The 27,713-nt window shown below is 57.5% G+C and overlaps 1 protein-coding gene across 1 annotated transcript in view; it reads right to left on the bottom strand.

The window, feature by feature from the left end:
- COL2A1 (collagen type II alpha 1 chain) overlaps positions 1 to 20,941 on the bottom strand; it is a 29,770-nt gene extending 8,829 nt beyond the window's left edge. The window contains exons 1-36 of the mRNA XM_004610429.2: positions 20,857 to 20,941; positions 16,407 to 16,613; positions 14,969 to 14,985; positions 14,709 to 14,741; positions 14,576 to 14,608; positions 14,424 to 14,477; positions 14,178 to 14,279; positions 13,133 to 13,210; positions 12,493 to 12,537; positions 12,355 to 12,408; positions 11,948 to 12,001; positions 11,179 to 11,232; positions 10,774 to 10,827; positions 10,575 to 10,628; positions 10,353 to 10,397; positions 8,622 to 8,675; positions 6,996 to 7,040; positions 5,724 to 5,777; positions 4,578 to 4,676; positions 4,313 to 4,357; positions 4,127 to 4,225; positions 3,925 to 3,978; positions 3,676 to 3,783; positions 3,324 to 3,377; positions 3,140 to 3,238; positions 2,964 to 3,017; positions 2,546 to 2,644; positions 2,199 to 2,252; positions 1,847 to 1,900; positions 1,651 to 1,704; positions 1,467 to 1,520; positions 1,277 to 1,321; positions 1,055 to 1,153; positions 757 to 864; positions 422 to 475; positions 152 to 205 (exon numbers count right to left, since the gene is read on the bottom strand). Coding sequence (XP_004610486.1) covers positions 152 to 205; positions 422 to 475; positions 757 to 864; positions 1,055 to 1,153; positions 1,277 to 1,321; positions 1,467 to 1,520; positions 1,651 to 1,704; positions 1,847 to 1,900; positions 2,199 to 2,252; positions 2,546 to 2,644; positions 2,964 to 3,017; positions 3,140 to 3,238; positions 3,324 to 3,377; positions 3,676 to 3,783; positions 3,925 to 3,978; positions 4,127 to 4,225; positions 4,313 to 4,357; positions 4,578 to 4,676; positions 5,724 to 5,777; positions 6,996 to 7,040; positions 8,622 to 8,675; positions 10,353 to 10,397; positions 10,575 to 10,628; positions 10,774 to 10,827; positions 11,179 to 11,232; positions 11,948 to 12,001; positions 12,355 to 12,408; positions 12,493 to 12,537; positions 13,133 to 13,210; positions 14,178 to 14,279; positions 14,424 to 14,477; positions 14,576 to 14,608; positions 14,709 to 14,741; positions 14,969 to 14,985; positions 16,407 to 16,613; positions 20,857 to 20,941 — 2,409 coding nt within the window. The remainder of the gene's footprint in view (positions 1 to 151; positions 206 to 421; positions 476 to 756; positions 865 to 1,054; positions 1,154 to 1,276; positions 1,322 to 1,466; positions 1,521 to 1,650; positions 1,705 to 1,846; positions 1,901 to 2,198; positions 2,253 to 2,545; positions 2,645 to 2,963; positions 3,018 to 3,139; positions 3,239 to 3,323; positions 3,378 to 3,675; positions 3,784 to 3,924; positions 3,979 to 4,126; positions 4,226 to 4,312; positions 4,358 to 4,577; positions 4,677 to 5,723; positions 5,778 to 6,995; positions 7,041 to 8,621; positions 8,676 to 10,352; positions 10,398 to 10,574; positions 10,629 to 10,773; positions 10,828 to 11,178; positions 11,233 to 11,947; positions 12,002 to 12,354; positions 12,409 to 12,492; positions 12,538 to 13,132; positions 13,211 to 14,177; positions 14,280 to 14,423; positions 14,478 to 14,575; positions 14,609 to 14,708; positions 14,742 to 14,968; positions 14,986 to 16,406; positions 16,614 to 20,856) is intronic.
- Between the last annotated feature and the right edge of the window lie 6,772 nt (positions 20,942 to 27,713).

The raw sequence follows: 27,713 nt of genomic DNA, 5'->3' as shown, positions 1-27,713 counted from the left end.
ACAAGGCAACGGCCAAGGGCTTGGCTCTGAGAAGCTCCCCGCCCGCCCCCCCCCCCCCCGCACCCCTCGCTCTCTGCACCCCACTGTGCGGGGGAAGGAGCTGCAGGAGGTGACTGGGAAGGCGGCAGCGCGGAGAAGGGCTCAGACTCACCTTCTCGCCGTTGGCACCCGCAGGACCCGGGGGCCCGATGGGGCCGGTCAGACCCTGAGGAGAGAGGGGTGGGGAACGCCAGGCACTGAGAGCCCGCAGGACTCGGGCGGGGACTCCGCACCCAGAGCCCTGGGCTCGTACCCCCGGGGCCCCAGAACAGCGTGTCACCCGGGGGTCCCCGTGCTTGCCCAGCCCACACTGTCCTCCCCCGATCCAGGGGACCCCCTGCTTCTGCCCCACCATGACCCCCAGAACCCAGCGTCCACTTACTCGCCCGCCGTCCTTCCCGGGGGCGCCCTCTGGGCCTTTCTCACCGACATCGCCCTGTGGGAGCAAGAAGAGGGGCTTGGTCAGGGGAAGCCCCCGGCACCACCCTGCAGCACAGGGGGAGAGAGGCGGGATCACAGGCAGGGCGGGGCCCGAGCGGGGCTGGGGAGGACATTGGAGCTTGGGGGATCCCCAGGTTCCTCGGGGAAGGACGAGGCACAGAAAGGGCCGGGGTGGGGGGTGTCCAGTGGAGCCGGTCAGACCCCAGGAGCGAGAAGGAGGGGGGCTGGACCCCTGGGGAGGGCGAGGGGCCGAGGCCATGCTCAGCCAGAACTTACCCTGTCTCCCTTGGGCCCAGCGATGCCAGCGGCGCCTCTCTCTCCGGGCATGCCCTGCAGGCCTGGGGGGCCCTGAGCGCCGGGGGGCCCCGCGGGGCCAGGTGCACCCTGGGGGGAGGCGAGCAGAGCCTGTGACGGCAGCACCCCGCACCCCGCACCCCTCCTTCCCCGCCTCTCCGCCCCACCCCCTCCCCTTCCTCCTAGCGCTCACCCTCCTGCCCCACCTCAGCTGTCACCCTCCTGCCCCCCCTCAGCTGTCACCCTCCTGCCCCCCACCCCCCGGGCCGGCCTCACTTACTTTGGGGCCGTCAGTGCCGGGAGTGCCGGGGAGGCCTCGGCCGCCCTGGAGGCCCTGGGCGCCGGGGGAGCCGCGCTCGCCTGGGAACCCGCGTTCGCCCTGCGGCAGATGGAAGAGCAATCAGTGAGGAGCTGTGGGGCCGGGGGTGGGGAGGGGAGCAGGAGAGGCCCCCCCCCGGAGCCAGGCTCGGTGAAGGACAAGGACGGGGCAGGGGAGGCTTACCCGGGGGCCCACGAGGCCGGGGGCTCCAGCTTCACCGGGAACGCCCTGGGGAGCAAGAAGAGTGTGAGGGAGGCGGGGTCCACACCGCATCCTGCAGGCGGGCTTGACCCACGCAGGACAGCCACTCCCCCTGCCCCCCGCTGGGGCTCCCTGGGCTGCCGAGGCCGCAGGCTCCAGGGCCCGTGCTCACCTGGTCGCCTGGCTTCCCACCTTCACCGGGGGGACCGGGAGGCCCGGGCAGTCCCTAGGAGCCCAAGGGAAATGTGTTAGAAAGAGGGTGACCGTGGGGGCCCCACCCTCCAGGGGTCCCACTCAGAGGAGGCAGCCGTGCCCTAGGGGAGGGGCTGGGCAGAAGTAGCGTTACAGCCGCCTACCTGGAACCCGGACGGCCCAGGAGCGCCCTGCTCGCCACGTTCACCAGCGGGACCCTGCAGAGGAAAGCGGCAGGCTAGGGCCCCCCTCCCGGTGCGAGGACTGAGGGGGGGGCTCTGCTGCCCTGAGTCAGCGCTGACCCACAGCTGAGGCCCCCCACTGCCCCCACGTCCCCCCAGGGGCTGGGCAGCTACTTACAGCGGGTCCGGGGGGGCCAGCAGCACCCGTCTCTCCATCTTTGCCGGGAAGACCCTAGGCGGGAGAGGCCGGCGACATAAGAATCCGGTTCTTCAGACTCCCCATCACCCACCCCTCCCGCCTTCCCGCCCCCTCCCCGCCCGTCCCCCTCCCCCACCTTCTCAGCACGGGGCTCCCAGCAGCCCGGGGTCTCACTAGCAGTCTGGGGGCCCCTGTGCAGGTTCCCAAGACAGGCTCTGCCGCAGGCACCCAAGTTGCCGACTGGGGGTCCAGGGTGTGGGGACACCTCCCTCCCGCCCCCCTTGAGAGTGTCCACCCAATGTGAGGGGCAGTGGCGGGCACAGGCACTTACCCTCAGGCCAGGAGCACCAGCCAGCCCCTTCTCGCCAGCTTTGCCAGGCTCACCCTGGGGAGAGAGCGGGACCGTGAGGAGGACGCCTGGCCGGGCTGGGAGACCGGCCTTGGGCGGGGGGTGGTGGCGTAGACACCCAGCACCCGTGCCTCCTCCCCAGCTCGGGTGTGACACCACTGCCTAAGCATCAGTGTCCTGACTCCCGGTCCCCCCCAGTCCCCGAGCACTCCGGCAGGACCCCGAGTTCACTGTCAGAAGCCCGTCTTTCCCGGAGGGGCCACTAGAGGGCAGCACCTCGAGGCCGGTCACTGAGGGGCAGCATCCCCTAAGGTCAGCTTGATACTTACATTAGCACCTTTGGGGCCAGGGAAACCCATGACACCAGGCTGTCCGCGGGCCCCCTGAGGACCCGGAGGCCCAGGGCGGCCATCTTCACCGGGGGCTCCCTGGAAGAGAGGGTGCCCTTCTCAGCACAGCACTCACCCCACGTGCACCCGCCATCCACAGCTGCCTGCCTCGTGCCGGGCACACAGCCCCTGGGAGGCAGCAGGGCCTGAGCCGGACCCCACACCCCGCACTGGGTGCCCACCGGGGACCAGGCACTGCGGAGCTCTGGTGTTTTGCCCCTGAAAGTGTCCACTAGTCTGCCTTGGCCAGGGCCAGGCCCAAGTGCACAGCCCAGACGAAACTCCTGCCTTTCCCCAGCTAGCACCCCACCCCCAAGCGCTCCCAGACCCCCAACAACAGCCCTGAGGCTGGACTTACGGAAGGGCCGATTTTGCCTTGAGGACCAGCATCGCCAGGGCGGCCAGTGAGACCCTGTTTTGGGGAGAGACAGACGGTGTCCCGGGAGGCCCAGGGGGAGCCTTGGGGGAGCAGCGAGGGGGGTCAGACAGGCGTGCTCAGAGCTCGGAGCGGGGGTCAGTCCATCCCGTGCTTACCCGGGCCCCAGGAAGGCCGGGCTCTCCGGGGCGGCCGGGGTCACCGTTGGCGCCCTTGGGGCCAGCAAGGCCGCTGGGTCCCCGCTCTCCGGGGGCTCCCTACACAAGAGCAAACGGGAGTCAGCAGGGGGCCCTGTGACTCGGGGAGGGGCGGAAGGGGAGCCCAGGCCTCGTCCCCACTCACCTTGGGCCCGGCCAGACCATCCTGCCCTGGGAAGCCTCGGTTGCCAGGAGCACCCTGGGAAGAGAAGGGTGGTCAGGCTGGTCCCCTCCCCCAAAGGCTCCGCACTCCCCCTGCCTGCCCGTGGCTGTTTGAGGCAGCTGCTACCCCTGGCAGCCGTGAGACTCGACTTCCCGTCCTGCTCCAGCCTCGGCCGGAGCTCAGACCGCCCCCTGCCATCCTGGGGTCGCAGAATGGAGGGGGACACGCCCCATCTCCCGAGTGAAGGGGGGAGCAGGGAAGAGGAGCGTGAAGTCCAGGAGACCACTGGACCCACCTTCGGCCCCAGGGACAGCGGGGCCCCGCGCCCACTTACTCTCTCTCCAGGGGGGCCAATAGGACCGGCACCCCCAGGCTCGCCCCGAGCACCTCTCTTTCCTTCTTCGCCAGCAGGGCCAGGGGCTCCTTGGGGGCCTGCAGGACCCTGAAAAGTGGCACCAGAGCGGAGAGTGTGAGTCGGGTCTGGCCTGGGAGGCGGAGCGGCCATGGCTGGTGTTTCAGGGACTCGGGGACAGGGGCGGGGACAGTGGCCACGGTGGGGAGCGGGTGGGTGACAGGTACTCACAGGCTCGCCCTTGGGGCCTTGCTCGCCTTTGAAGCCAGCGATGCCGGGTTCACCCTGGGAGAGAGAGGCAGGTGCTCATGGGGGTCCCGACCCCCAGCTCAGACCCCCTTCGCAGCCCCACTGAGGGAGACCGACGTGAGCAGGAGGGAGGGGGCGCCTGCAGGGCTCTCGTGGAGACTTGGGGCTCATGCCAGGCTCTTACCGTCTGGCCTTTGGGGCCCAAAGGACCAGTTGCACCTTGAGGGCCGGGGGGTCCGCGGGGTCCAGGAAAGCCGGGAGCACCAGCAATGCCAGGAGCACCCTGCCAGCGTGAGTGGAAGGGAAGGTGTCACCAGAGGGCCAGGAAGGAGCACCCCACCCGGAGGGCCGAGCCCAGGGCCGCACTCACAGCTGAGCCTTTGGCGCCAGGAATCCCGTCTGCTCCAGGGTTCCCCTGCAAACGGACAAGGTGCCATTGGAAAATCAGGGGCCGCCAGGCAGCCCCGGGGCCTTCCCAGCCCTCCCGGGCCCCAATTCACGGGGCTGCCGCCCTCTGCGCCCGCCGGGGCCCTGCTGGCTCTGGGAGGAGAGGCGGTTTCCGCAGGGGGTGGACAGGGCCACCCGACGGGGCTGCGTAACGGCAGTCCAGTCCCGCCGGGAGGAAGGGCACTCACCGAAGCCCCGGCCGGCCCCGGGGACCCGGGGGTGCCAGGTTCCCCGCGAGAACCTTGAGCGCCTTCAGGCCCACGAGCGCCCGTGGGACCAGCTTCGCCCTGGGGAAGAGAGGCAGGGAGGGGGTAGGATGAGAAGGTGGCGGAGGCGGGGCACGGCACCCCTGCAGAGTCCCCACCCCGCAGCCCCCTCCCTCTGCCTCAGCACCCATCTTCCTCCTTCCTTCAGGAAGCAGGAGCCCCCGCTGGGCTCAGGGCACTGTGGCCGATGGCCCTGGCTCCTGACAGGACGCAAGAGTGACCAGCATGGCCCTGCACCCCACACGCCCCCCCCCCCCGCTTGCTCCTGGCTCCAACCGCCGCTGACTCTTTTCTGCATGTCCCCCCGGCCTTTGCTTTTTGCTTTCATTTTTCCTGAAAGTGCTCTGGCCGGCAGAGGCCCGGGGTGGGGGTGGGGTGGGGGTGGGGGTGGGGGGATGCCCTGGCCGCGAGCAGGCACGGGCCTGCTCAGGTTTCTCCTCAGAGAGCACATTCCTGTTTCACTCTAGTAATTATTATTTCCCAAAGGTCAGGCCCCTCACCTTCCGCTGTCCCTCCTCACAATGTGTCCCCTTCACTGGCTCCGGGGCCCCAGACTCTGTCTGGTTGCCATGGAAACCCCCAGGAGGGGAACAGCAACCTGATGCCAGTGGCCACTCAGAGGCGCCTTGTTCACTTGTTCGTCTCTGCCCCAGAGCTCCCGGCACATGCGCGCTGCCCAGGGCCTGGGGCTGTGTGTCCCCCCACCCCCCCACCAACACCCCGATCTGGCCGGCCTCCCACTGGCCTGGAACAGTCCTTGGAAGCCCCTGGTACATGGTCTGGAGGGGCCAGCCCCCGCTCTCGCCCACCCCCAGACAGCAGAAAGGGGTGAGTGGAAGCAGGGACCCCCTTCCGCCTCCAAGCCGGCCCTTGCTCTGCTCCTCCCTGACTCCGCTGTCCCCACTCCGAGGCCTCGGCCTCGGAGCACCTGCTTCTGACCCTCCTCTGACTCCCCCTCCGGCCCTGACTGTGAAATGCCTCCTCCTCCCCCACCACACGCCACAACAGAATATGGGGGAGGGAGACCTTGGAGGCAAGAGGTTCCTAAGTCATAGACGGGGCACGTACCTTGGCTCCGGGGGCACCAGGGAAGCCAGGACCACCGGCTGGACCCACGGGACCCTGGGGGAAGGAAGGGGGAGAGCGGTGAGGGCTGTTTCTGGGCAGAACCTCCCGGTCAGCAGTGAGCCCCCCTGTACCTCCCCCTCCAGCCCATCTTCACACGGACGCTGCAGAAAACTGGGTCCACGCTGTCTCCTGCTAGGGTCCCGGGCCCTGCCCCAGAAGCAGAGCAAGTTCTGACCATGTCCATGAATGAGAGAGGCAGGCCATTCCCGAAGGTCCTCCTTGGGAAAGCAAAGCAGCGCACTCTCCAAGCTCTCGGCCCCCCTGAGCACGACCCATCTCTCTCTTGCTTGCCTCTGCTCATTTCCTGGAGAAGCCTGCATGCCATTTCTCCCTCTCCCCCTCACAGCTTTCTTTACAAAATTCAATAAAATATCTTACTTCACAAAATGTAAAGAAGCAGGAAAGAGAGAAAGAAAGAAAGAAAGAAAGAAAGAAAGAAAGAAAGAAAGAAAGAAAGAAAGAAAGAAAGAAAGAAAGAAAGAAAGAAAGAAAGAAAGAAAGGAAGGAAGGAGGAAGGAAGAAAGGAAGGAAAGAAAGAAAGAAAGAAAGAAAGAAAGAAAGAAAGAAAGAAAGAAAGAAAGAAAGAAAGAAAGAAAGAAAGGAAGGAGGAAGGAAGGAAGAAAGGAAGGAAAGAAAGAAAGAAAGAAAGAAAGAAAGAAAGAAAGAAAGAAAGAAAGAAAGAAAGAAAGAAAGAAAGAAAGAGAAAGAAAGAAAAAAGAAAGAAAAAAGAGAAAGGAAGGAAGGGAGAGAAAGAGAGAGGAGGAAGGAAGGAAGGAAGGAAGGAAGGAAGGAAGGAAGGAAGGAAGGAAGGAAGGAAGGGAGGGAGGGAGGGAGGAAGGAAGGAAGGGAAGAAGGGAGAAAAGGAGGAAGGGAAGAAGGGAAGAAGGGAGGAAGGGAGGGAGGGAGGAAGGAAGGAAGGAAGGGAGGAAAGGAGGAAGGGAGGGAGGGAAGGAGGGAGGGAGGAAGGGAGGAAGGAAGAAACACAGACCTGCCAAGAGAGGAGTACACAGCCCAGGGCTCCACTGAGCGCACACACACACACACACACACACGCACACACGCACGCACGCACGCACGCACGCTCTGGTACAGCTGTGGCTCAATCCCCTTCGTTGCAGCAGAAGCCGGCTGAGTGCCACTAAGGTTGGACTGAGCAAAGGCTCCGAGCACTCAGCAGACGCCACAGGAACCCGGGGGGTGGAGCTCACTTACCGGAGGCCCGGCGGGGCCAGGCTGACCGTCGTTGCCCCTCGCACCCTGTGGGCAAAGAGAAGGAGGCGTTGGGAGAGGGGCCACAGTGCCTGCTTCCCCACAGGCCCCTGCCAGCGCGCGTGGTCGTCACTGAAGCTGAGGTCAGTGGCGTGGCTGGAGAGCCTCGCTGGGCTGGGCCCAGGACCCCGGCCCAGGAGACCGCGTGAACCAAGAGCAGCCCTGTCCCCGGCTGAAAGGGCGTGCGGGTTATTTCCCAGCTCTTCTCCCCGTTCTTGAGTTCCGGGCTGATCTCCGTGAAGATAAGAACCGTCATGGAGGTCCAAGGGGCAGGGGTCTCTGTGCCCAGGAAGGGGGGAGGCAGATGATCTTGCCCCTTACCCCTAGGGGTGAGCCACCCACCATGGCTCCAAGCCTGGCCCCAAGCCCAAAGCCTGTCACTCTGCAGATGTGCACTGAGTCTGTGTGTTTGTGTGTATGTGTTTGTGTGCCTGTATGTGCATGTGCGTGCATGCATGCGTGTATGTGTGTGTGTGTGTGTGTGTGTGTGTGTGTGTGTGTGTGTGTGTGTGTGTGTGAAGATACATACTGTCCCTGTCCCACTGCCCCGGGAACAAGGCACTCCAGCAGGCTGCTTGTTCTTTCACTGATCTGCTTCTGAGGGAAATCACTGCCGCACAAGTGCGCTCTCTGGGAAGCTGCACAAACGCTGCGGCTGAGCCTGCTTTGCCCTGTGAGGCGGGGGCGGGTATGGGAAGCACAATCTCTGGGCAGCGTGACTCTTGTTACATCCCCCGCCGCCAGGGGCTCTTGATTTCTGTGGGATCAGAGTTCAGTGCCTCAGCCCCCATTCACGGAAAGCCCCGGATCCCATTCCCCACGTGAACCGGAGATCACTGTGGTGTGAGCCCGCAAAGCCCTTTTGTCTCAAGCTGGGTGACTTGTCCAGGCCTCCACTTCCCTTACTACGGAGGACAATGGACGCTGCCTCTCAGGGTGTGAGGAAAACAAGGGGGCTTTGTTAGATTGGGTGGGTGGCTTTGGGTTTGGGCAAGGCCAGCTGTGCTGGGGCTAACTCCTGGCTCAGTGCTCGGAGATGGCTCCTGGAAGGTCTCTCGGGACCAGGCCCAGGTGAGCCGCGAACTGTGCAAGGCGCCTCCACTGGACCATGTGTCCAGCCCCAAGGCAGGGGTTGAACCCAGGCAGCACGTGTGAGCTCACGGCCACGCACAGTGCGGGGGGCAGAGGCTCTGCGGAGCGTGAAGCACCGTGAGCGGCTGCCGGACTGTCAAGAATCTCCCTGAAGCCTCTGAGCAGCCGAAAGAGCCAAAAGTAGCAGAGCAGGGGCGTCGGCTGACGTCCGTCCCCACAGTGGGACTGGGCATCAGCCGAGGGACTCCCTCCACGGGCCACACCCAGTTAGACAGAGTCCTGCCCACACGGCTCAGGTCCCCCACCTCTGCCCCCCCCCCCGCCTCCCCCTGCACAGCCCGGCCTGTGAGTGAAGCCAGAGGGCACGGCGACACTTCCCCACCTTCACTGGCCTGTTTGGGGGCCCAGACCAATAACCGGAAAGCAAGAGGCACCGCCTCTGGAGCTCTGGGTCAGGGGACCCTGCCAGGTACTCACCGCAGCGCCGGCGGGGCCAGTCCGTCCCCTCTCACCAGGCAGGCCTCGAGGACCCTGACACAGCAGGAAAACAAGCCGAGTTACTGAGGGTGGCTCTGGGCCACGCCCCTCCCCTGCCCCTCCCCCTCTGCCAAGGCCGAAAGGGTGCCCACTGCCAGGGGCTCACAGACGGGCAGCCACACTGGGGGCTTCTCTGCCCGGAAACACAGACGCTGCCCAGGTGACCACTGGGTTTCACAACGGCCAAACACCCCACCGTGCTGAGAATAGACAACTTTCACTCTGTTCTGTTTGGGAAGGGGTTGGGGCAGTTGGGCCGTACCCAGCTGTTCTCGAGACCCACTCCTGGTCTGTGCTCAGGGACCAGACACAGTGCCAGGACCAGCCCTGCACCGACCTCTCCCACGGGACTATTTCTCCGGCCCAGGAATGCGCAAAATCTTTCAACTTCCCTCAGCCGAACCTTCCGCTCCCACTCCGTCAGGAGGCAAGACAGAAGGGAACACACACGTGGGTGGGGGCAAAATGGGAAGAACCTGGACCACTGAAGGTTCATTGAAAGCTCTCTCTCTCTCTCTCTCTCTCTCTCTCTCTCTCTCCTCTCTCTCCTATCTCTCTCCTCTCTCTCCTCTCTCTCCTCTCTTTCCTCTCTCTCCTCTCTCTCCCCTCTCTCCCTCTCCTCTCTCCCCTCTCTCTCTCCTCTCTCCTCTCCTCTTTCTTTCCTCTCCTCTTTCTCTCCTCTCTCCTCTCTCTCCTCTCTCCTCTCTCTTCTCTCTCCTCTCCCCTCTCTCTCTCCTCTCTCTCTCTTCTCTCTCTCCTCTCTCTCTCTTCTCTCTCTCCTCTCTCTCTCCTTTCTCTCTCCTCTCTCTCCCCTCTCTGTCTCCTCTTTCTCTCCTCTCTCTCCTCTCTCTCTCTCTTCTCTCTCTCCTCTCTCTCTCTTCTCTCTCTCCTCTCTCTCTCCTTTCTCTCTCCTCTCTCTCCCCTCTCTGTCTCCTCTTTCTCTCCTCTCTCTCCTCTCTCTCCTCTCTCTTCTCTCTCTCTTCTCTCTCTCCTCTCTCTCTCTCCTTTCTCTCTCCTCTCTCTCCCCTCTCTGTCTCCTCTCTCCTCTCTCTCCTCTCTCTCTTCTCTCTCTCTTCTCTCTCTCTCCTTTCTCTCTCCTCTCTCTCCCCTCTCTGTCTCTCTCTGGTTTTTGGGCTAATCCCAACAGGGCTAAGGGCTGTTACAGGCTCTGCGCTCAGGAGTGACCTTGGAGGACCAGATGTGGGGCAGGGCATGGCGGGTGGGGGGGGAGGGGAGGGGGGCGCGGGGGCGGTACCAGACCACATCTTAACCCCTGCACTATCTCTCGAGTCCCAAACTGTAGTTTGGGGTTTTGGGGTTTTCTTTTTCTTTTTTGGTCTGGACCACACCCAGCAGTGCGGAGGGGCTACTCCTGGCTTTGTGCTCAAGGGTCACTCCCGGCGATACTCTGGGGGCCATACACGGTGCTGGGGATTGAACTTGGGTCAGCTGCATGATAAAACAAAACTTTAAAACACTGAAACACACTCAGTGTGTTAACAGAACTATCTCAGGGAGGTGTTTGTTGGTGAAGCCTTGCACGAACGTCCATTCGACATTCTGCTCCTAGCGCCTTGGAATTTACAAAACGGACTGTCTGCTTTGCACAGAGGCACCACGGACGTTGAGAGGGAGCCACCGGCAGGGAGGCCTCGGGGCCTGCGGACTCACCATGGGGCCTGGAGAACCGTTCTCCCCAGGGGCGCCACTCTCACCCTGGAAAAGACAACACCGTCAGTCCCCAGGAGCCCCCAATGAGTAAGTCGAGGCGCGTGAGAACCACTGCCTGAGTTCTGCTCCTCCTCGGGGGGGGGGACTGGGTGTCTGCAGCCAGAGCTGTTCTGCCACCTCAACTCTGCTACACCCCCGCCCCTCCCCGGCCCCTCTCCTCACCTTCACACCGGGGGCTCCAGCTTCTCCTTTAGCACCATCCAGGCCTGGGTAGCCCTAGAGGACAAGAGAAAGCCTTTGACCTCTCTCCTGCCAGCACGTCTTTCTACTACGGTCTACCAGTCGGTCACATGCCCCCAATGCTCTGTCCTCTCCTCTTGGGCAATCCATTCCTCCCAACAACCCCACCCATGATACTTACTCGGTGACCTTTGACACCAGGAAGGCCTGGAGTTCCGGGGAAGCCGCGAGCACCCTATAACCCAAAGAGAACTTTGAGGCACCGAACACAGGAACTGCGGAGAGGCTGCTCCGGGCTGCCCACCGGGCAGCTTCCCAGGGGCCTCCAGGAAGCTGAGGCGAAGCCCAGCCTAGGACAGGTCCTAGGGTGCATCCCAGCTGCCCCCCGCTGTACCTGTGCCCTCTTGATGCAAAGTGGGTACACACCACTGTCCAGCTCCCACCCGCCTCCACCCTGCCAGGCTCATAGACATGACAAACGTATTTGGGCTCAGACCGAATTCAGAACTATGTGAACTGCGTGAACTGCATGGCCGGGATGAGGGAGCTTGGGAGGGGACAGGGGGGACAGGGTGGGGGGCTGTACCTGAGGACCTGGAGGGCCCCTTTCACCAGATTTCCCAGGCTTTCCGGCTTCACCCTGCGGGGACAGAGACGTGCCTCAGTTTCCCCAAGTGACACACCAGCCTACCTGGGAACCTTCGGGACAGTGCCTGTCCTCGCGACCCTTGGCTTCCTCGTGCCCCTCATCCCGCAGACGCCAGCCCTCCCCGGGAGTTTGGCGGGCTGAGGTGCCGTCTTTGCTACAGCTGCATGTCGCCTGAGCAAGCCCCTTGTCCCCGCTGGCCTCCTGCCTGCCCTGGCAGACACCGGTGGCTGACAGAGCCAGCGCGCCATCCCCCAGGGACTCGAGACAGTCTAATGTGATTCCTGACTGCAGGCCGCCAGCTCTTGGCTCGCCACTTCCTCTGCATCCCTCGCAGACATCCTGACTCAGGGCTGAGCTGCTCCCAACTTATTTACAATTAAGATAACCTTGGACTGTGAAGTCCTCCTTTCTTTGCTTTCTTTTTTTCCCTTTGTTTTTCTTCCTTTCTATCTTTCCCTCTTGTCCTTTCCCACTCCCTTCTCCCATTTCTCAATTTCCTCCCTGGAGCTGGTGATGTTTTCTTTATTTCCCTTCCCCACCGGTAGGTCCAAAGCTGTCTTCAGGCACAGGTGAGCCAAGTCTGAAGTCGCCAGTGGCCCAGTCCTGCCCCCTGAGAATGCCCAGACACCCTGGTCACTGCCCGGGCACACAACCACTCTAGGCCCTCCCAAGGGCTGCCCCTGGCTTGTGACTCAGTTCTACTCACATCGTCACCAGGCTTTCCTGGAGAACCAGGAGGACCGCGTGGTCCCATGGGACCCTGCCAACGAAAGGAAAAAGTTTCAGGCATTGAAGGAAGCAAATGCCTCATCAGAGGACAAAATTCTGAGACTGGAACTTTGGAACACAAGTTAATTATGAGGAAGAAAGACGGAAAAGCACCCCACACCAACGTCCCCCGAGTTGTTCTGTGAGGAAGCAGCAGATGGACAAGCCAGGGAGCTCAAGAAATGGACCAGGAGGGGCTCCTGGCCACCGAGGTTCCTCTGTCCCACTGGTGCAGAAGTGACACTGAATTCCCTATGGGTCCCTATCAGGAGAGAGACGCAGGCGAGTGGGACCCCTGGAAAGTCTCTGGAAGAACAGCGAAGCGGGGCCCCTGTCGGTACTCACGGAGACTCCGGGTTCCCCGGGCTCCCCAGGGTTGCCTTGAAATCCTTGAGGACCCTAAAGCAGGAAAGCAAAGGCGAATTGATATCAGAGAACTGGAAAGCATTTGCACAACCCCAAAAGAACAAGGCCAGTACTCACGGGAGAGCCAGCAGGGCCTGGTGGTCCTCGAGGTCCCATGGGGCCCTGCATTGGAACAGAAGAGGAGGAGGCTGACTGCAAAGGCTGCTCGGGGGCTCCAGAGGCCCAGAGAAAGGACAAGGCGCTGCTCTGTGGGCAGGGGGCCTCCCCAGGCTGCCCCCGCTCGCTTCCCACTCCCCCTGCAACAGTCTATTTTTATTTATAGGCACCGTTTAGACCAAGAAGCTGGCCTGGCTCTCTCCTGGACAGCGGCCATGTTTACTAACGTCTGAGTTTCATTTAGCAAGTGCCAAGTCAGAGCTGCAGGGCTGAGATTTCCTGCGGGAAGCCCCGTGGATTGGGAGAACAGTGGCTGCTGTCTGCAGTCTTCAGTTCTCATTCCAAGAGCAACAGCAACTGGCCTTCTAACACATCAGGCTCTATACATCTCTCTATCCTCATTATTCTCAGGCACTTCCAGGCATCATTAAAACGCATCCCGGGCCATTAAAAACGCACTGAGCTAACTAAAAACAGGTTACATAAGTGATGGCGAAGTGCTGCTCCAAGCAATTATCTGTAGCGCGAGTTATCAGTCTCTGGCCCTGCTCAAGGCCACCTCCTGCCACTCTGGCTGCAAAGCACTGGTGTCTTTTCTTACCATTGGTCCTTGCATTACTCCCATCTGGGCACCACCAGCCTTCTCTTCAAATCCTCCAGCCATCTGGGCAGCAAAGTTCTGCAAATTAACCCACCAGCATGAGGAATTTGGAAGGTCCAAGGTTGTTCCTGGCTTAGCTTGGCTAAGTCAGCTATCGCTACATAAAAACTCTATTGAGATCAACTTGAATTGTTAGTGATTAAGCTCACGTTGATCAGAATTACCAACGGCTCCCAAGAAGTAGTTTTGGAGATGACAGCAGCATAACCACTGCTTGTCCTGAGAGATGAAGTGATGCTTGGCAAAGTGTCAAGCACTGGCATTTAATTTTCTAAAATGATTTCTAATTCCAAAGCATTAAGTGCATTTAGCATAAATTGCAAAAAATGCTATAATGCATCACTTTTAAAGGTTTTCTAAGTCCCTCAGCGCCCAGCAAAAGGCTAAAATCAACAGTCTTGAAATATTTTAGCAAGGAATGTAGTAGGCGTCTGTGAGCCATTTAATTTAAAAATTAAAAACAGAGCAAACATCAAAATGGCAAACTTGCACCAACTGGGCAATAAGATGATTTGTTGATTGGTTCGAGTCCAAAAACGACTTCAGCCCCACACCTTCACTCAGTGGGGCTCTTTCATGAGAATGAATAGCTGCTTGGAATGTACTTGGCAAGGACCAAGAATAAATGTCTTCCAAGGACAGTGGTCACTCTTCTTCCAGGGAACTACAAGCGCCCAGTCATTCTCCCCGCCAGCCCCCGCGCCCACTCCCCAGACCCAACCACACAGCACAGACGCCAAGGAGCCAGGTAACTGAAGACCTTCTTTACAGAAACCCAGGGAGTGAGAAAAGTCAGCCCGGAGCTCCACAGTCTCATGCCTAATATGTGATTCCACTGAATTACAGGCCTGGGGGAGAGGCCTGTGGCCAGGCTCTGTACACACTGCTGGCAGCCCTGGGAGCCGGCCAGGTGACTGCGAATAGCAATTTAGAAGCCACATTTCTGGAGGGATGGCCCAAAGGAAGGGGATGTAAGGATACTTACCCCACCGAGGCCGGGGGGACCGGGGAGGCCAGGAGGGCCAGGGGGGCCAGGGTTTCCAGGGGTCCCAGGCTCTCCATCTCTGCCCCGAGGTCCAGGTGGACCCTGAGCAGAAAGAGGGGAAGGTGTCAATGTGAAGCAATGTTGCTGCAAGAGCCGGCTGCCCCCTGAGGAGGCAGGGAGGCTGGAGGCTGCACTTGGGAGGCCCGGGGAGCACACACACATTGGGAGCAAGGCTGGCCTACTCACTTTTTCGCCTTTGTCACCACGATCACCTCTAGGTCCTTGTTCACCTGCAGGTCCCTGAAGGTACAGAAAAGGCTGCGATCCCAGCCAAGACAGCAGCCCTGCCCCGCAGCCACTCAAGGAAGGGATGGGAACGGGAATGTGCCCTTACTTACCTGTGGCCCAGGGGGTCCTTTGGGTCCTACAATCTGTGAGAGAGCCCCAGAGGATGGTAAGTGAGCGGGAAGCCCAAGAAGACGAGCCACTTAGTGATCAGTGCAGCACAGTGTGAGTGTAATTTGTACTTACATCCTTGATATCTCCAGGTTCTCCTTTCTGGCCCTAGAACATTAATAACGAATCCATGAGATAAGATTGAATCATTTAAGTGTACCACACCCCAAATAAAGAAAGCCCTGCCCCGACCTCTGCCGGAAGCTCAAAAACCACAGGCTGCATTTGTATGGCGTTGTTGTTGTTGTTATTATTATTATTATTAAAGAGTATAAAAAGGCAAATGTAAAAGCAAGACAAAACAAAACAAACAAACAAACAACTCAAACCCTCACCTTTGGTCCTGGTTGCCCTGCAAATGGGAAAAAATAGAGAAGGAGAATGTTAGATACGAAGAACAAGTTCTTGTCACTCAAACGCTCTTTAAGGAACTGAACAAAGAAAGGGAACAACCAGGGAAGGAGGCAGCTTCCTGTTACTCCACTGGGCCCTTCAGTTGGGGTTAGGGTAACTGGGGTCCTACAGGGGCTGAGGACCCATGAGAAATAACGATGACCCAGACTCTGTGATCCAAAAGGCAGTGGGCATGCAAAAGAATGGCGCAGGGGCAGGCAAAGCAGACATGAAGGGCAGGAGACCTAATCGGCCCTGGAGAGAGAAAGCACTAAACCCACAGGAGGGTCAGTCTCTTCTTTCCCCCTGGCTAGGAAGCTCTTCCTTGGCGCCCAGGCCCTCCCAGGAAAGGAGTTAGTAGTTAGGAAAGTCTTACATTTGAGCTGGCTCTCCTGGAAGCAAGCACACAGGGGAGGAAAGAAGAAGGAAAAAAAAAACACAGCAGAGCAGAGGAGTTAGAGAGGGCATTGCAGCCATGCCATCCCATCTCACTAACCCTTCCCCGGGTGGCAGCAAATCAACACTTCACCCACAATGGCCCCTCAGAAATGATCGGAGCCATCAAGGCAGCTGCCTGGTATGGGTGAAGTGTTAAGGAAAGGCGACTTCTCGCTCCCCTTTAATTTCCTCTCTCCTTGAGCAGGGAAAGAACAGGGACATCTACTCCAGACGCCTAGATGTGTCTTCACTCCCTCCACAGGGAGATGGAACCTCTATCTGGACATAGGGAAGCTGTCCCCTGGGTGGGCACCGGCCAGCAGCCTGGTTGGAGCTGGGAGAGTGAATAACGACATGTCAGAGTGCATGTGTGGGGCGTGGTCCTGGCCCCCTGTCCACCTTTTACCACTGAACTCCCAGAGCTGGGCTACTCCTCCTCCCTCACTGTTTCTTGATTATGGCAGGGAACTCCAAGAGAGCTAGACAATAGGTCACATGTCTCAAACAGGGACCCTGTCTGCCCAGTGGCCAAACAGGTGTCCCCACAGGGACTCTGCATGTCCTCCATGGAGAAGCTGAAGCATGGTGCCATAGGACGAAGTCGTCTTTGGACTCGTCAATGGGCCTTTCCCGTTGGTTGTGGCTCTAGTCACTGGCAGAGTGGATTCCAGAGAACATGCTTTGGTATCCCACATCTATATTTCCCCGTGTCTTGGAAACATGTTTTGGGGGGGATATTTGATGAGGAGGGACCCTCGAACGACTCAGGCTTGGTGTCACCCTGCCAGCGAGAAGTGGCCTTTCCTTTCCGCCTCTGAGGCGAGCGTCCCATGGATCACCGGCTCCTCTGGTTAGCAGAAGTGACCAGCATCCATGGGCTAGGCATTTGCTACCCCTGCAAGTAATTTATTTATGTGGAACAGGAAATAAATAAATTACGACCACTGGCAGTGGAGAGGTCAGTCGGGCAGATGGGGCAGCACTCTCCGAAGGGGATCTCAGTGCTGAGACAGTCTTTCACATCTTCACAGATTATGTCGTCGCAGAGGACGGTCCCAGTGTCACAGACACAGATCCGGCAGGGCTCGGGCTTCCAGACATCCTTATCATTATACCTCTGCCCATTCTGCACGCAGCTGCCAGCCTCCTCTGCACCCAGGGGGCGCAGGGGAAACAGAGGGCAAGGGGAGGAGGGGGTGGGGATCCAGAAAAGAAAAAGAGAAAGAGATTGCAGTCAACTTTGATGGCATTCCAACGAGGGGACCGATGGGCAGCAGGCACGGGAGCACAGAGAACTTGGAAATTCCTTATCTAAGGTGTAGCTTATCCTCCCACAGATCCAACAAACACTGCGGGCCCTGCACTCTGCTGCCCATTCGCCAGAGAAAACCCTGTGTCTGCAAGGAAGGCAGATAGGGCTGCGGGACCACACTCTCCCCACTTATCCGGGAGGGCAGCTTCAGTGGGGGGTTGCAGTGCTGGGACGGGAACTTGGAGGCCTCAAGGTAAAGCAGAGGGGAAGTAGAAGTACGCCATTTAGAGTAGCAGTGGATGCCTTTTTATCTTCTGCCTTTTTAGAATTGTGGGATTTGCAAGATACAACTCAAAACTCAAATTCGGAAAACATGAGAAAGTCTGACCCACAACATTAGAAGTTATGAACAGCCAGGCTCTGACAGCGCAAATGGGTGGGTGAAAGGAGTTCTTTGTTTTTGGGGGGGTTCTTTTGAGTTTTTTTTTGGGGGGGATCACACCCAGCGATGCTCAAGGGTTGCTCCTGGCTTTACACTCAAGAATTACTCCTGGCGGTGCTTGGGGGACCATATGGGATGCTGGGAATCGAACCCGGGTCGGCTGCATGCAAGGCAAACACCCTCCCCGCAGTGCTATCGCTCCAGCTGCAAAGAGGAGTTATTTGAATTAGGATCTACCCCATTCTTTAAACCTGGTTAGGATCGGATCAGTTTTTTTTTATTTGTTTGTTCTTTTTGTGTTCAGGAGAGGGGGCAACATTCAAGTAAGACCCTCGGAGAGACCAGCTGAGGGATAGTACAGTGGGTAGGGCACTCGCCTGCACATGACTAACCCGGATTCCATCCCTGGCACCACATAAAGTGATCCCTGAACACAGAGCCAGGAGTCTGCCCTCAGCACAGTCAGGCGTGGTCCAAAACCAAAAAGGAACAAGAAAACGAAAAGAAAAGAAAAAGGAAAAAAAACGTTTGGAACCTCAAGTCTGCCACTACAAGGCCTTGAGAGGCAATGAGCCCCAAAGGGGGCCCCCTCTGCAGGCCTCCCCACCCCCAGCTGCCCCTGGACAGACACTGACCCAGTGGGAAGAAACGGCCCATTTGGAGGCAGGGGAAGGAGGCTGGGGGCAGGGGGCAAGGACGCCTCCTCTGGACTTCTAAGGTGAACCAGTCCTTCAAGAATGCGGACCAGGCACCCCAGTGATAGGGCAGCGGGGGAGGGCACGGGTTCATCCCGGGCATTCCACATGGTCCCCTGAGCCCGCCAGGAGCGATCTCTGAGTGTAGCCCTAAGCACCCCGGGGTGTGGCCCAAAAGCCGAAAAAAGGGTGTGGAGGGCGGGGGAAGGGTGAGGCCCGAGAGCCCGCGGGCTGCCCTCTGGACTCCCCCTGCAGATCCACCGGCGCTGACCCGCCGCGGCGCGGGCACCACGTGTTCGGGAGAGCCCAGCGCTGTTTTCCTCATCAAAACTCCCAGCAAAGGCAGCGGCAGGAGCCGAGTTCTGGGAAAGAGCCACCAGCTCGGCGGGCGGGGAGTGCAACGGGTCTGCCCTTGGCTCTCCCAACGGAGAGCGAAAATCTCAAACTAAACATTTTTTTTTTCCCTTTCTGCCCCCTCAACCTCCAGGCCAGACACTCACGGCCGACGGGGAGATGCCCAGATCTGCACTGACGCTGCTAGGGCGCGCCCATCGCCAAAATAGCTGGCGGGAAGGAGAAAGAGGAGAAGTAAATGAGAGACCTGTGGTCCGGCCTCCGACGGCCGCACCCTCGCGCACACAGCCTGGGGAGCCGGGGCGGGGTGGCTCTGGCTGCCCTGGGACACCCGGAGGGTGGGCAGTGGGCTGGAGCGCCGGCCCCAGGGCCGAGCCACGCGGTAACCCGATCCGTCGGCGTGGACCGCGCTGCCCAGCACCTCTCTGATAGCGCCCGGCGCGCCCGATCGGGTTCCGCGCATTAGCGCGCGGGATAAGCGAGTCTTTGTGGCAAGCCAATTAAAAGTTACCTCTTTCGGGGAATTGGGTGGGTGTTGGGGGGGGGTGGGGGGGGTTTGCCTCGCCGCCGCCTTGCGCGGGGCTTGAGCCCAGGAGGCGGCGACTGGAGAGCACAGGGGGCACCATTGTGGGAGGGGGGTCGGGGCGTTCGGGAGAGCCCCCCGGACCCGGCCGCTCTCATGAATGGGGCTTTTCTCGAGAGCACACAGAGCCCGATTCACGGGTCTCCGCAAGGAAGCCGTTTAAATAAACACGGGCAGCGTTTCAGCCCCCATCTGGAAGCCATCGCTGCCAATCTGCCGGCGCAAACAAGCGGCACAAAGGCGGATTGAGGGCTCCCTCGGGCCCAGGGCGCGCTTTCGGAGACCAGCGCTGTGCAAGGCAGCCGGGGGTCAGAGCCGCGGCCGCGACAGGCTTCTGGCTCCTGGAAAGACGGGCTAGAGGGGCGTGCCCGAGCTCTGGGTTCCCGACTTTCCCGACGTCCACTCGCAGCGCACTTGCCCCGCGTCACACCGTCGTCGGCTCGGCTGAGCCAGGGAGGGGGGTGACCGAGCCGGGAAGTGCCAGGGCGAAAAGTCAGCGAGTGGCTCGGGTGCACGCCCCCTGGAGAGAGGAGAAGCTATTGGAAAGTCTGGGCCAGAAGGAAGAAGAAAAAAAAAACCAAACCTGTGGAATTCACTCCCGCCCTGGAAAGTCGGACCGGGCGAGCGCGTTGCCACCAAGCGCCTCCAACACCAGATGGAGGATCTGGGAGTCGTTATGGAATCACACAACAAACGCCACTGCTCTCCAAGGCAGACACCGTGGAGAAGACAGCTTTGTGCGTGTGGACATGCAAATGTAGGACAAAAATAAAGTCTGTCGGAAAGGAGGCGCTTACAGACAATGCTGTCCTCCAGCAAGTGTCGGGACACCGCCAGCCCAGAGCACCCGCCGGCCAGAACCACGCCTTCCCGGCTCCTGCCGGCGCTCCGGTCAGGGGTACCAGGAATGCAAAGTCTTTTCGGGGCCGCACCCGTCAAAGCCTTCTCTGCAGGCAGCCTGATGGCCAGGGAGAGTGCCCAGCGCCTCCTGGACAAGAGGGACTCTGATCCATCCACCCACACCCCCGCCCCAACGCGCCACCCCCTAAAAAATTTTCCCCCTGCGATTGATTTACAATCTGCACCATACAAAGACGGGGCTAGAATCCCAGCCTTCGGAAACGTGCCCAAACACGTGGAAAAAAACCCTCTCTACCTAATACACTTTCCAGGCTTCGCTCGTTCTGAATATAATCCCAGACAGCGGCCTTTATTAGCGAAGGAGGCGGTGGGAAGGTGCGGTCCCAAGTGCCTCTGGAGCTGACCGGGAAGCCGCCCTCCCTTCACTGCATTCGGCTGCATAGAGCCATCGGTGCGCACACGCACACGCACACACTCACAGCTCGGCGAGCCCTAGACACACAATATTTCACGATAGTGCCACTCTCAGGAGGCCGGGGGGTGGGGGGAGAGAGCGCAAGGAGGGGGCGCTATTTTCCGGGGTCCGAAAAGGCACCTTCTGGGTGGAATGCTGTCGCCTTCCGGCCTCTCGCGGGAGATGTCTGCACATTTTAGACGCAGGGTGGGGGCGGGGGGAGCAGAGCTGGGAGTCGGGGCTACAGGTTGCTGCCGGGCTAGACAAGCGGGAGAGGGGCCGTGCGAGAGGCGCCAAGGGCTCTTTGTGGCCTCGAATTTCAGGCCACTCGGTTCAGAGCATCTCCTTTGTTCCAGTCCCCCTTCGAACACCGTTATCGCCACCCCCGCCACCCATGCCCGGCCGCGACCCCGAGTTCACGCAGCCCCTTGGCGCGGGCTGGCCCTGGCTGCGCGACCTCTCCTCAGAGTGACCCAGATGGATGTGCCGCGACAAGTCTTGCTGACTCCGAGAGTCCCGTCGCGTGCGTGCGCGCCCAGGGTCCAGCCCGGCGTGCGCAGCCCTCGCCGACACCGCGCGCTCAGCCGTCCGGCGCAGCCGAGGGGCTTGCAGCGGGCTCGGGGCGCCCCCGCAGCGGGGAGATGGACGCGGCCGGCGACTCTCCGAGCCGGACCCGCGGGCTCCCAGGCTTGCAGGGGCCTGCGAGGCGAAGGAGGAACGGGGAGGGGCGGAGGGGAGGTGGGCGACTTACGGGCATCCTGGCCCTGACACCGCAGGACGGCGGCGGCGAGCAGCGTCAGCAGCACCCACGTCTGGGGGGCCCCGAGGCGGGCCATGGCTCCCCGCGGGCTGGCGGAGCGGGAGGCGGCAGGAGCGCGGCGAGGGTCCGGCTCTACCGCGCCCTCATGCAGGAGGCCCGCGCAGCCGAGGAGCAGGCAGGAGGTCGGGCGGCCCAGCGGCTCTCTGCGCCTTCCCCCGGCCGCGGCGCCCGTTATATGCGCCCGGGCCCTCTGGAGGCCGGCGGCCGTGCCCAAACCGCGGGCCGCCCCCGGCCCCCCGCGGGCTGTAACCTGAGCCCCCGCCCCGAGCCCGCACCTGCCCGCGCGCGGCCCCGCTTCCCGCCCCCCACCACCAGAGTGGCCTGATCGGGCGGGGCGCTCTGCCCCCTGTCCGCCCCCCCAGCCCCCCGCCGCCCCCCCCCCCCCCAACACACACCGCCTGTCCCGGGCTGCCGCGCTGCCCCTCGGACCGCAGGCGGGAAGGGGAGCCCGGGACCCCTCCCTCTCGGACTTCTGCCCGGATTGCAGGGGCGGGGGGTGTTTGGAGAGGCTCCGGCCGAGAGCCCTAGACGGTGGACTGGAAAGACTCGGAAGGGAGGAGGGGACGCGGGGGAGGAAGGCGAAGCCAGGGGCAGACACCTCGTCGGACCTGGTGTTGGTGCAGCGGGGGGCGCCGGAGGAACCCGGACGCCCTCTGCGCGCTGAAGCCTGCAGGCCCGGAGCAGGGTAGATTTGGCACGTCGCCCCGACCTATCTCCCAGTCCTTTCCCGGGGTACCTGCCGCGCCCCAACTCCCAGTCCCCATATCCGGCCCCATCCTGGAAGTTCTGGACGATAGACGCGTGCCCCCACCCCCACCCCGGGCTCGCCTCTTCCCCACCCGCTTTGTCGGGAACTAGGTGCTCGCTAGGAATTGGGTAGAGGTTGGTCACGGCCACAGCGACACCCTGGCCAGGGGAGAGGCCAGGGTGTCGCTGCACAGAGGGAGACTGGTGGGAAGGTGATCGAGAAGAGAGGCCCCAGGCCCTGTGCCGGAGGACAGAGGTGGGGGGGGGGGAGGCGCAGTGCACGCCGCTTAAGGACTAGAGCAATAGCACAGCAGGTAGGGCGTTTGCCTTGCAAGCAGCCAACCAGGGTTCGATTCCTCTGTCTTGGGTTTGATACCTCTATTCCTCTCGGAGAGCCCGGCAAGCTACCTAGAATATCCCACTCACACGGCAGAGCCTGGGAAGCTACCTGTGGTGTATTCATTATGCCAAAAACAGTAACAACAAGTCTCACAATGGAGATGTTACTGGTGTCCAATCAAGCAAATTGATGAACAACAGGATGACAGTGCTTTAGTGTTACAGTGCTATCTACTGTGTGTGTGTGTTTTGTTTTTTGTCTCCCTTGAAGCCGTTGATCTTACCTAACCAATGAGTCTGGAAATACCCAGGGGACAAATGGTGTTGAACACTGTTTCAGCATGAAGGTGGATTTAAGTAACCTCCTTATAGACTAATGCACTTAGATGCAAAATGTGATTTACAGAATGCATAGGTAACAGTAAGGCTGGATATTTATACAATGGACCTCATATAGATAAAGCCATAATTAAACCAAACAAAAGTTTTGGTGGAAACACCAAAATGCAATAAAATAAAGCTTATTTCCAAGTGATGGAGTTCAGTGGGCAGCAATGATATATAGAATTCTATTGCTAAGTTGCTCTTGATTTCATCCTCTGTCTCTGTTACTGGGATCTGACAGTGAAATGTATCCACATAAAAGAGCTCTGGAGAATTCCCAGTTCTCATAATTGATCTGTGAATACACAGTTTTATTCCTCACTCCCTGTGGTGGGAAAGGAGTTCTTCATCTGAGATGAGTGCTGACCAAAGCAAAATAAAATTTAAATTTTAAATTGACAAAGTCAAAATAAACTATGTAAATTATTTCAATTCTAAAGTAAATATCCATGAATCCAAGTAACTACTATTGTAGAATCTCTTATTGATGACTCTGACTAGGACTGAACCTATATGAGTGCATGAGATGATGGTGGTGTGCGGGGGTCACGGGGTGGGGGACAGGATGAGGGGGCAGGGAGAATCACTGACCAAGTATTACTTGTTTAGCAATCTCTAGAACTTAGCAAAGAAGCGAACAAAGGGACCAAGGGATGCAACTCAGAGGTAGAGCATTTACCTTCTAAGCGGGTTCAACATGTACCTTTGAGCAAAGGAGAATCACCCCTTAGAATTCTTAGCCAGAGGGCCTGAAGTGATAGTACAGAGGGTAGGTAGGGCATTTGCCTTACACAAGGCCGACCTGGGTTCAATTCCTGGCATCCCATACGGTCCCCCAAGCACCGCCAGGAGTAATTCCTGAGTGCAGAGAAAGGAGTAACCCCTGAGCATCACTGGCTGTGACCCAAAAAAGCAAAAAAAAAATTCTTAGCAAGAATTCACTAAAGTACTTTGTGTATAACAGCAGCCCTCATACTCTGTATTCATTAGTTCATAACTTAGATATTGTATTAATAGGTAATGACATCTAAAGTCACCAACAAGATACAGGAAACGATATAATAAAGGAGAATAGTTGTTGGAAAATAGCAAGAAGGATAAAAGAAAAGACAGGAGAGCAAAATAAAGTTGACACAAAGAATTTTTTTAAACGTGGTCGCCTAAAGGATGATAGACTTACAGTCCTCAGCAATCCTAGAGAGTTTGTTTATGATTTAAAATACCCATTGCAGACCCTGTGGTTCATAATGATGAATATAAGATTCTGTTAAGTGTTCAAATTAAATACGGTCTCTTTAAAGAGATAGGAAAATATGTATTCCATTTTAGAAAGGACTCCATTAAACATGAAGCAAACGTTTGTTGGTGGAATGTGAAAAGTCTTAGGTCCTAGCAGTGCTAGGTAGATGAAGAAGCAGGAAAGTGCTGAAACAGGAAAAAAATGAAAACAAAAAGCTATTGCCCCCCTTGGTAGAAGAGAAGCTTCGATGCCTGAAATATAACCTATGTAAACCCCACATGGGCTTCGTGGTCTATAGTGGGTCCAACCTGAGTCATTAAACAGGCACGATCATTGTGTCTTCCTCAAGGCAGACCAAACTGGGTGAAACCGATGGATTCATCCAGTCATTTTGTGAAGTGTAGAAAAAAAAAGTTCTCTATTTAGTTTTCTTTCATGGGTATATTAAATTTAAACTCTGTAGACATAGCCTCATTAGGAGCTATATTTGTAGGTAGACGGTAAAAAAAAAATCTTTCTCTCCTTCTCCACAGATCTCATTTTAAAATAGTGATAAAGTGAGGAAGGATTCACATTCCAAGCAAGAAGCCCACCCCAAATATGGCAGGAGGTGAGCACACACTTCTCTCTGCCTCGGCCACGCTCACACGACACAGCGGTGGAGGGAGAAAGAAAGGGTCCCCTCACTGGCTCCCTTCAGCGTCTGTTGGCTGCAGTCAGCTCAGACATCCTTTCAAGATGTGTTTATGTTTTCTTTTGGCATTTCTGGGGCAGAGTAACAGGACCAGGACTGTCCAGGATAAGGTTTCCAGATTTATGGTGTACATTCCATTCCACCGGAGCATAAATGTGTTACTATGTATTCACAAATGCAAACAGCATTAAGAACCCCACCCAGTCTCCTCCATGCTGTCCCAGCGCCATCGGAGTTCAGCTTACTGCTTGTACTGAACACCTACTCTGTATGAAACAGGGAGACAGGGTTTAGGAGACTGGCTTTGTATGTGTAGTGGGAAGGGGGCAGTGACTGCTGAAAGGTCCCCTAAAAACAAAAAACAAACAAACAACAGAAGAAGAAGCAGTTTCCTGAAAATCATCAAGAAGCTGGAAAGAGTTCAGAGGAGCAAGTCTTCAAGGAGAGATGAGGCTTCTAAGGGCAGAGCGGTCTGGATGGTTTTTCCTAAGAAGAGCCAATGAATCAGAGACAGGGTAGGGGTCTCAGGGCAAGGTGGGTCAGTCACGGGGTCCACTGGGAGTAGGACACCGCAGTAGAATCAAATAATTGCCTGGCATGAGCGACAGACTCCAGGGCTGCCACTGCTTGTCACCGAGTCTGGCCCAGAAGTGCCCTTCTTCTTTGCCCTACTCTCTCCTTATCTCCCGCTAGATAGGCACTTTGGGGAGTAGCAGGTGGGAGTGGTGAAAGGCAGATATCTGATCTTTTAAAGACTTTTATTTTTGTTAAGAAAAGGCTGTCATTTACATAGATATGAGCTTCCCATTTCACTTTTTTTTTAAAAAAAAAACAAATCTTTTTCCTGCAACTTCTTAAAATGCCTAATTTTGTGGCTTTAAGAGAAACGCACTTCAGGGCCACAGAGATCGTATAGCGGGTAAGGCATTTGCCTCGCACATAACCCAGGTTCAATCCCTGACACCACATATGGTCCCCCTAAACACTGCCAGTAGTGATTCCTGAGCACAGAGCCAGGAATAGACCCTGAGCATAGTCAAGTGTGGCCCAAAAGCCAAAAAGGGAAATGCGTCTCTTCCATCAACTCTTGGTGACTCTAGAGTGAAAGAATATAGAAGCCAGAGGATAGGACAGCGAGGAGGGCACTTGCGTTGCATGTGGCCAACCCTGGCATTCCATATGGTCCCCTGAGCCTCACCGGGAGTGATCCCTGAGTACAGAGCCAAAAGTACATCCTGAGCACCGCTGGGTGTGACCAAAAAAACCTAAAAAAAAAGTCTAATGCAGAGATGTTGGAGCACTCTGTGCAGAGGTGCAACGAAATTACAGTATCTGCGGGCTGTCTAGCCACAGCCATCTCTAAGAGCCAGAGTATATTTGCTCTGAGAACACATCAAGTAATGGGTAGTGGCTCCTGAGGACACTTTCTGAAGGGCCAACGCATAGACAGGTCAAAATGCATGACTTCCACCTCTCATCTGTCTCCTTCCCTTAAAACTCTTTGTACTTGTAGAACCTGAAGATATAACTCAATGGTAGACCACATGCCTCACACGTGTGAAGCCTGAATTAGATCCTCCCAGCCCCACACAATAAATAAATAACCATTTAATTTTTTATTTTTGCTTTTTGGGTCACACCCGGTGGTGCATAGGGGTTACTCCTGGCTCTTCACTCAGGAATTACTCCTGGCAGTGCTCAGGGGACCATATGGGATGCTGGGAATTGAACCTGGGTCGGCCTCATGCAAGGCAAACACCTTACCTGCTGGGCTATCGCTCCAGTCCCAACCATTTAATTTTTTTACTTATTACTCCAAGAAGTATCATAGAGTTGTACCTGAAGTCATTCATTCATTCATTCATTCATTCCTGAGTATATAGAGAAGTTCTAATCTTCCTTGAAAGCAGAGGCTGTAACCCATACTCTTGTGGTTCAAAGTTCTCAGGGGTTACTTTTGGTGCATTTCTTTCTTTTTTTTCTTTTCTACTTTTCTACTTTTAGCATAGAAGTACTGCTATTATTCAGCCATTAATTAAACTGAATTGGGCATGAACTCCACATTGCTTTTTTTTTAATTACAGTGAGATACAGTTACAAAGCTTTCATGTTCGAGATTCAGCGGTACAATGATTGAACACCCATCCCTTTACCAGTTCACACTTTCCATAACCAGTGTCCCCAGTGTACCTCTCCCCAATCCTAGACCTCGCCCTGCCTCCATGACAAGCAATTTCCCCAAAACTGTATACTTTTGGGCATTATGTTTTGCTGGAATTTTCTCACCACCATTCAAGTCTGCCTCCCATGGGCAGATTAGATAGATCATTTATTGTCCATTGCTCATCATAAATATCTTGGGTGCACGCTTCTGGAATCCTAGATTGTAAATGGTTGGATTCCAGAGACATTTCTGTAGGACACTAATCTAGTTCTGGATACAATTGGGTGTCTCTGGACCAGGGCTGTTGATGCACTAAGATGGCACCTGGAGGCATGTTGTGGGGGTGACAGCCAGGCCAATGAGCAGGTGGGGAGTCAGGAAGGGACAGCCCTGGCACCTCTGCTGCCATGAGGCATGGAGATTTAGTCCTGGAACCCACATACCTGGGCCTTGCTTGTGGAAGCTGTTGGTCACTGGGATTCCATCTGGAGCCAGCGAGGAGAGTGCACCTGCTCCATCTGGGATGCCCCAGTGAAATTGGCTCAGTATGGGGCCCAGAAAGACCTCTGGCTCTGTGGTGTCTTTTGGGACTCTCTGCAGTGTCTCTGGCTTTTGATCTTTTTCACGATTTATTTATGGGTTTCTGAAGCAAGATCAGTAAGAAAGTTTACAGGGTGGCGCTGGACTTGGCTCGTGAGGGTGACTGCCAGTGCTTCTGTCTGTATTGGGAAGTTGGGGGAGGTAGCCTATTGGGAAGTAGAGGGAGGTAGCCCACCCCAACTCCATTGAAGCCTGGAGATTTCAGTCACAAAGCCTGCATACCCAGATATTCAGCAGATTATATCTTGGTGAGGTGTGTCCTGGGATGATGGAGTCAGGCCAGGGGTATGGCGGCGATTTTGGATTGTGGAAAGCAAGCGGCTGCTGGGGGCTCTGCACAGGCCAATCCGCCCCCTCCGATTTACCCCAGTCTGTTTGGTCATGCGTGGGTCTGAAATTTACTGTGGCTTTTGGAATCTTTTGAGATTTATCTATGGGTCTCTGATATAAGGCCAATAAATGAGCTTGGATAGCAGAGCAGGAGGTGGTTTGTAGGCTCCCACATACCTAACTTTTGGCCATTTAATTTCTTGGTAAACTCCATCACAAGTTGTTGGGGTCTGGCCAAAGGCACAGCAGCAATTTTGGGGTGTCAGGAAGCCTGAAGTCACCATCAGGCT

This window comes from Sorex araneus, chromosome 6, assembly GCF_027595985.1.
Source record: "Sorex araneus isolate mSorAra2 chromosome 6, mSorAra2.pri, whole genome shotgun sequence".
NCBI classification, from domain to species: Eukaryota; Metazoa; Chordata; class Mammalia; order Eulipotyphla; family Soricidae; genus Sorex; species Sorex araneus.
The sequence above is the reverse complement of the archived record's forward strand: the minus strand, read 5'-3'. Positions and strand labels throughout refer to the sequence as shown.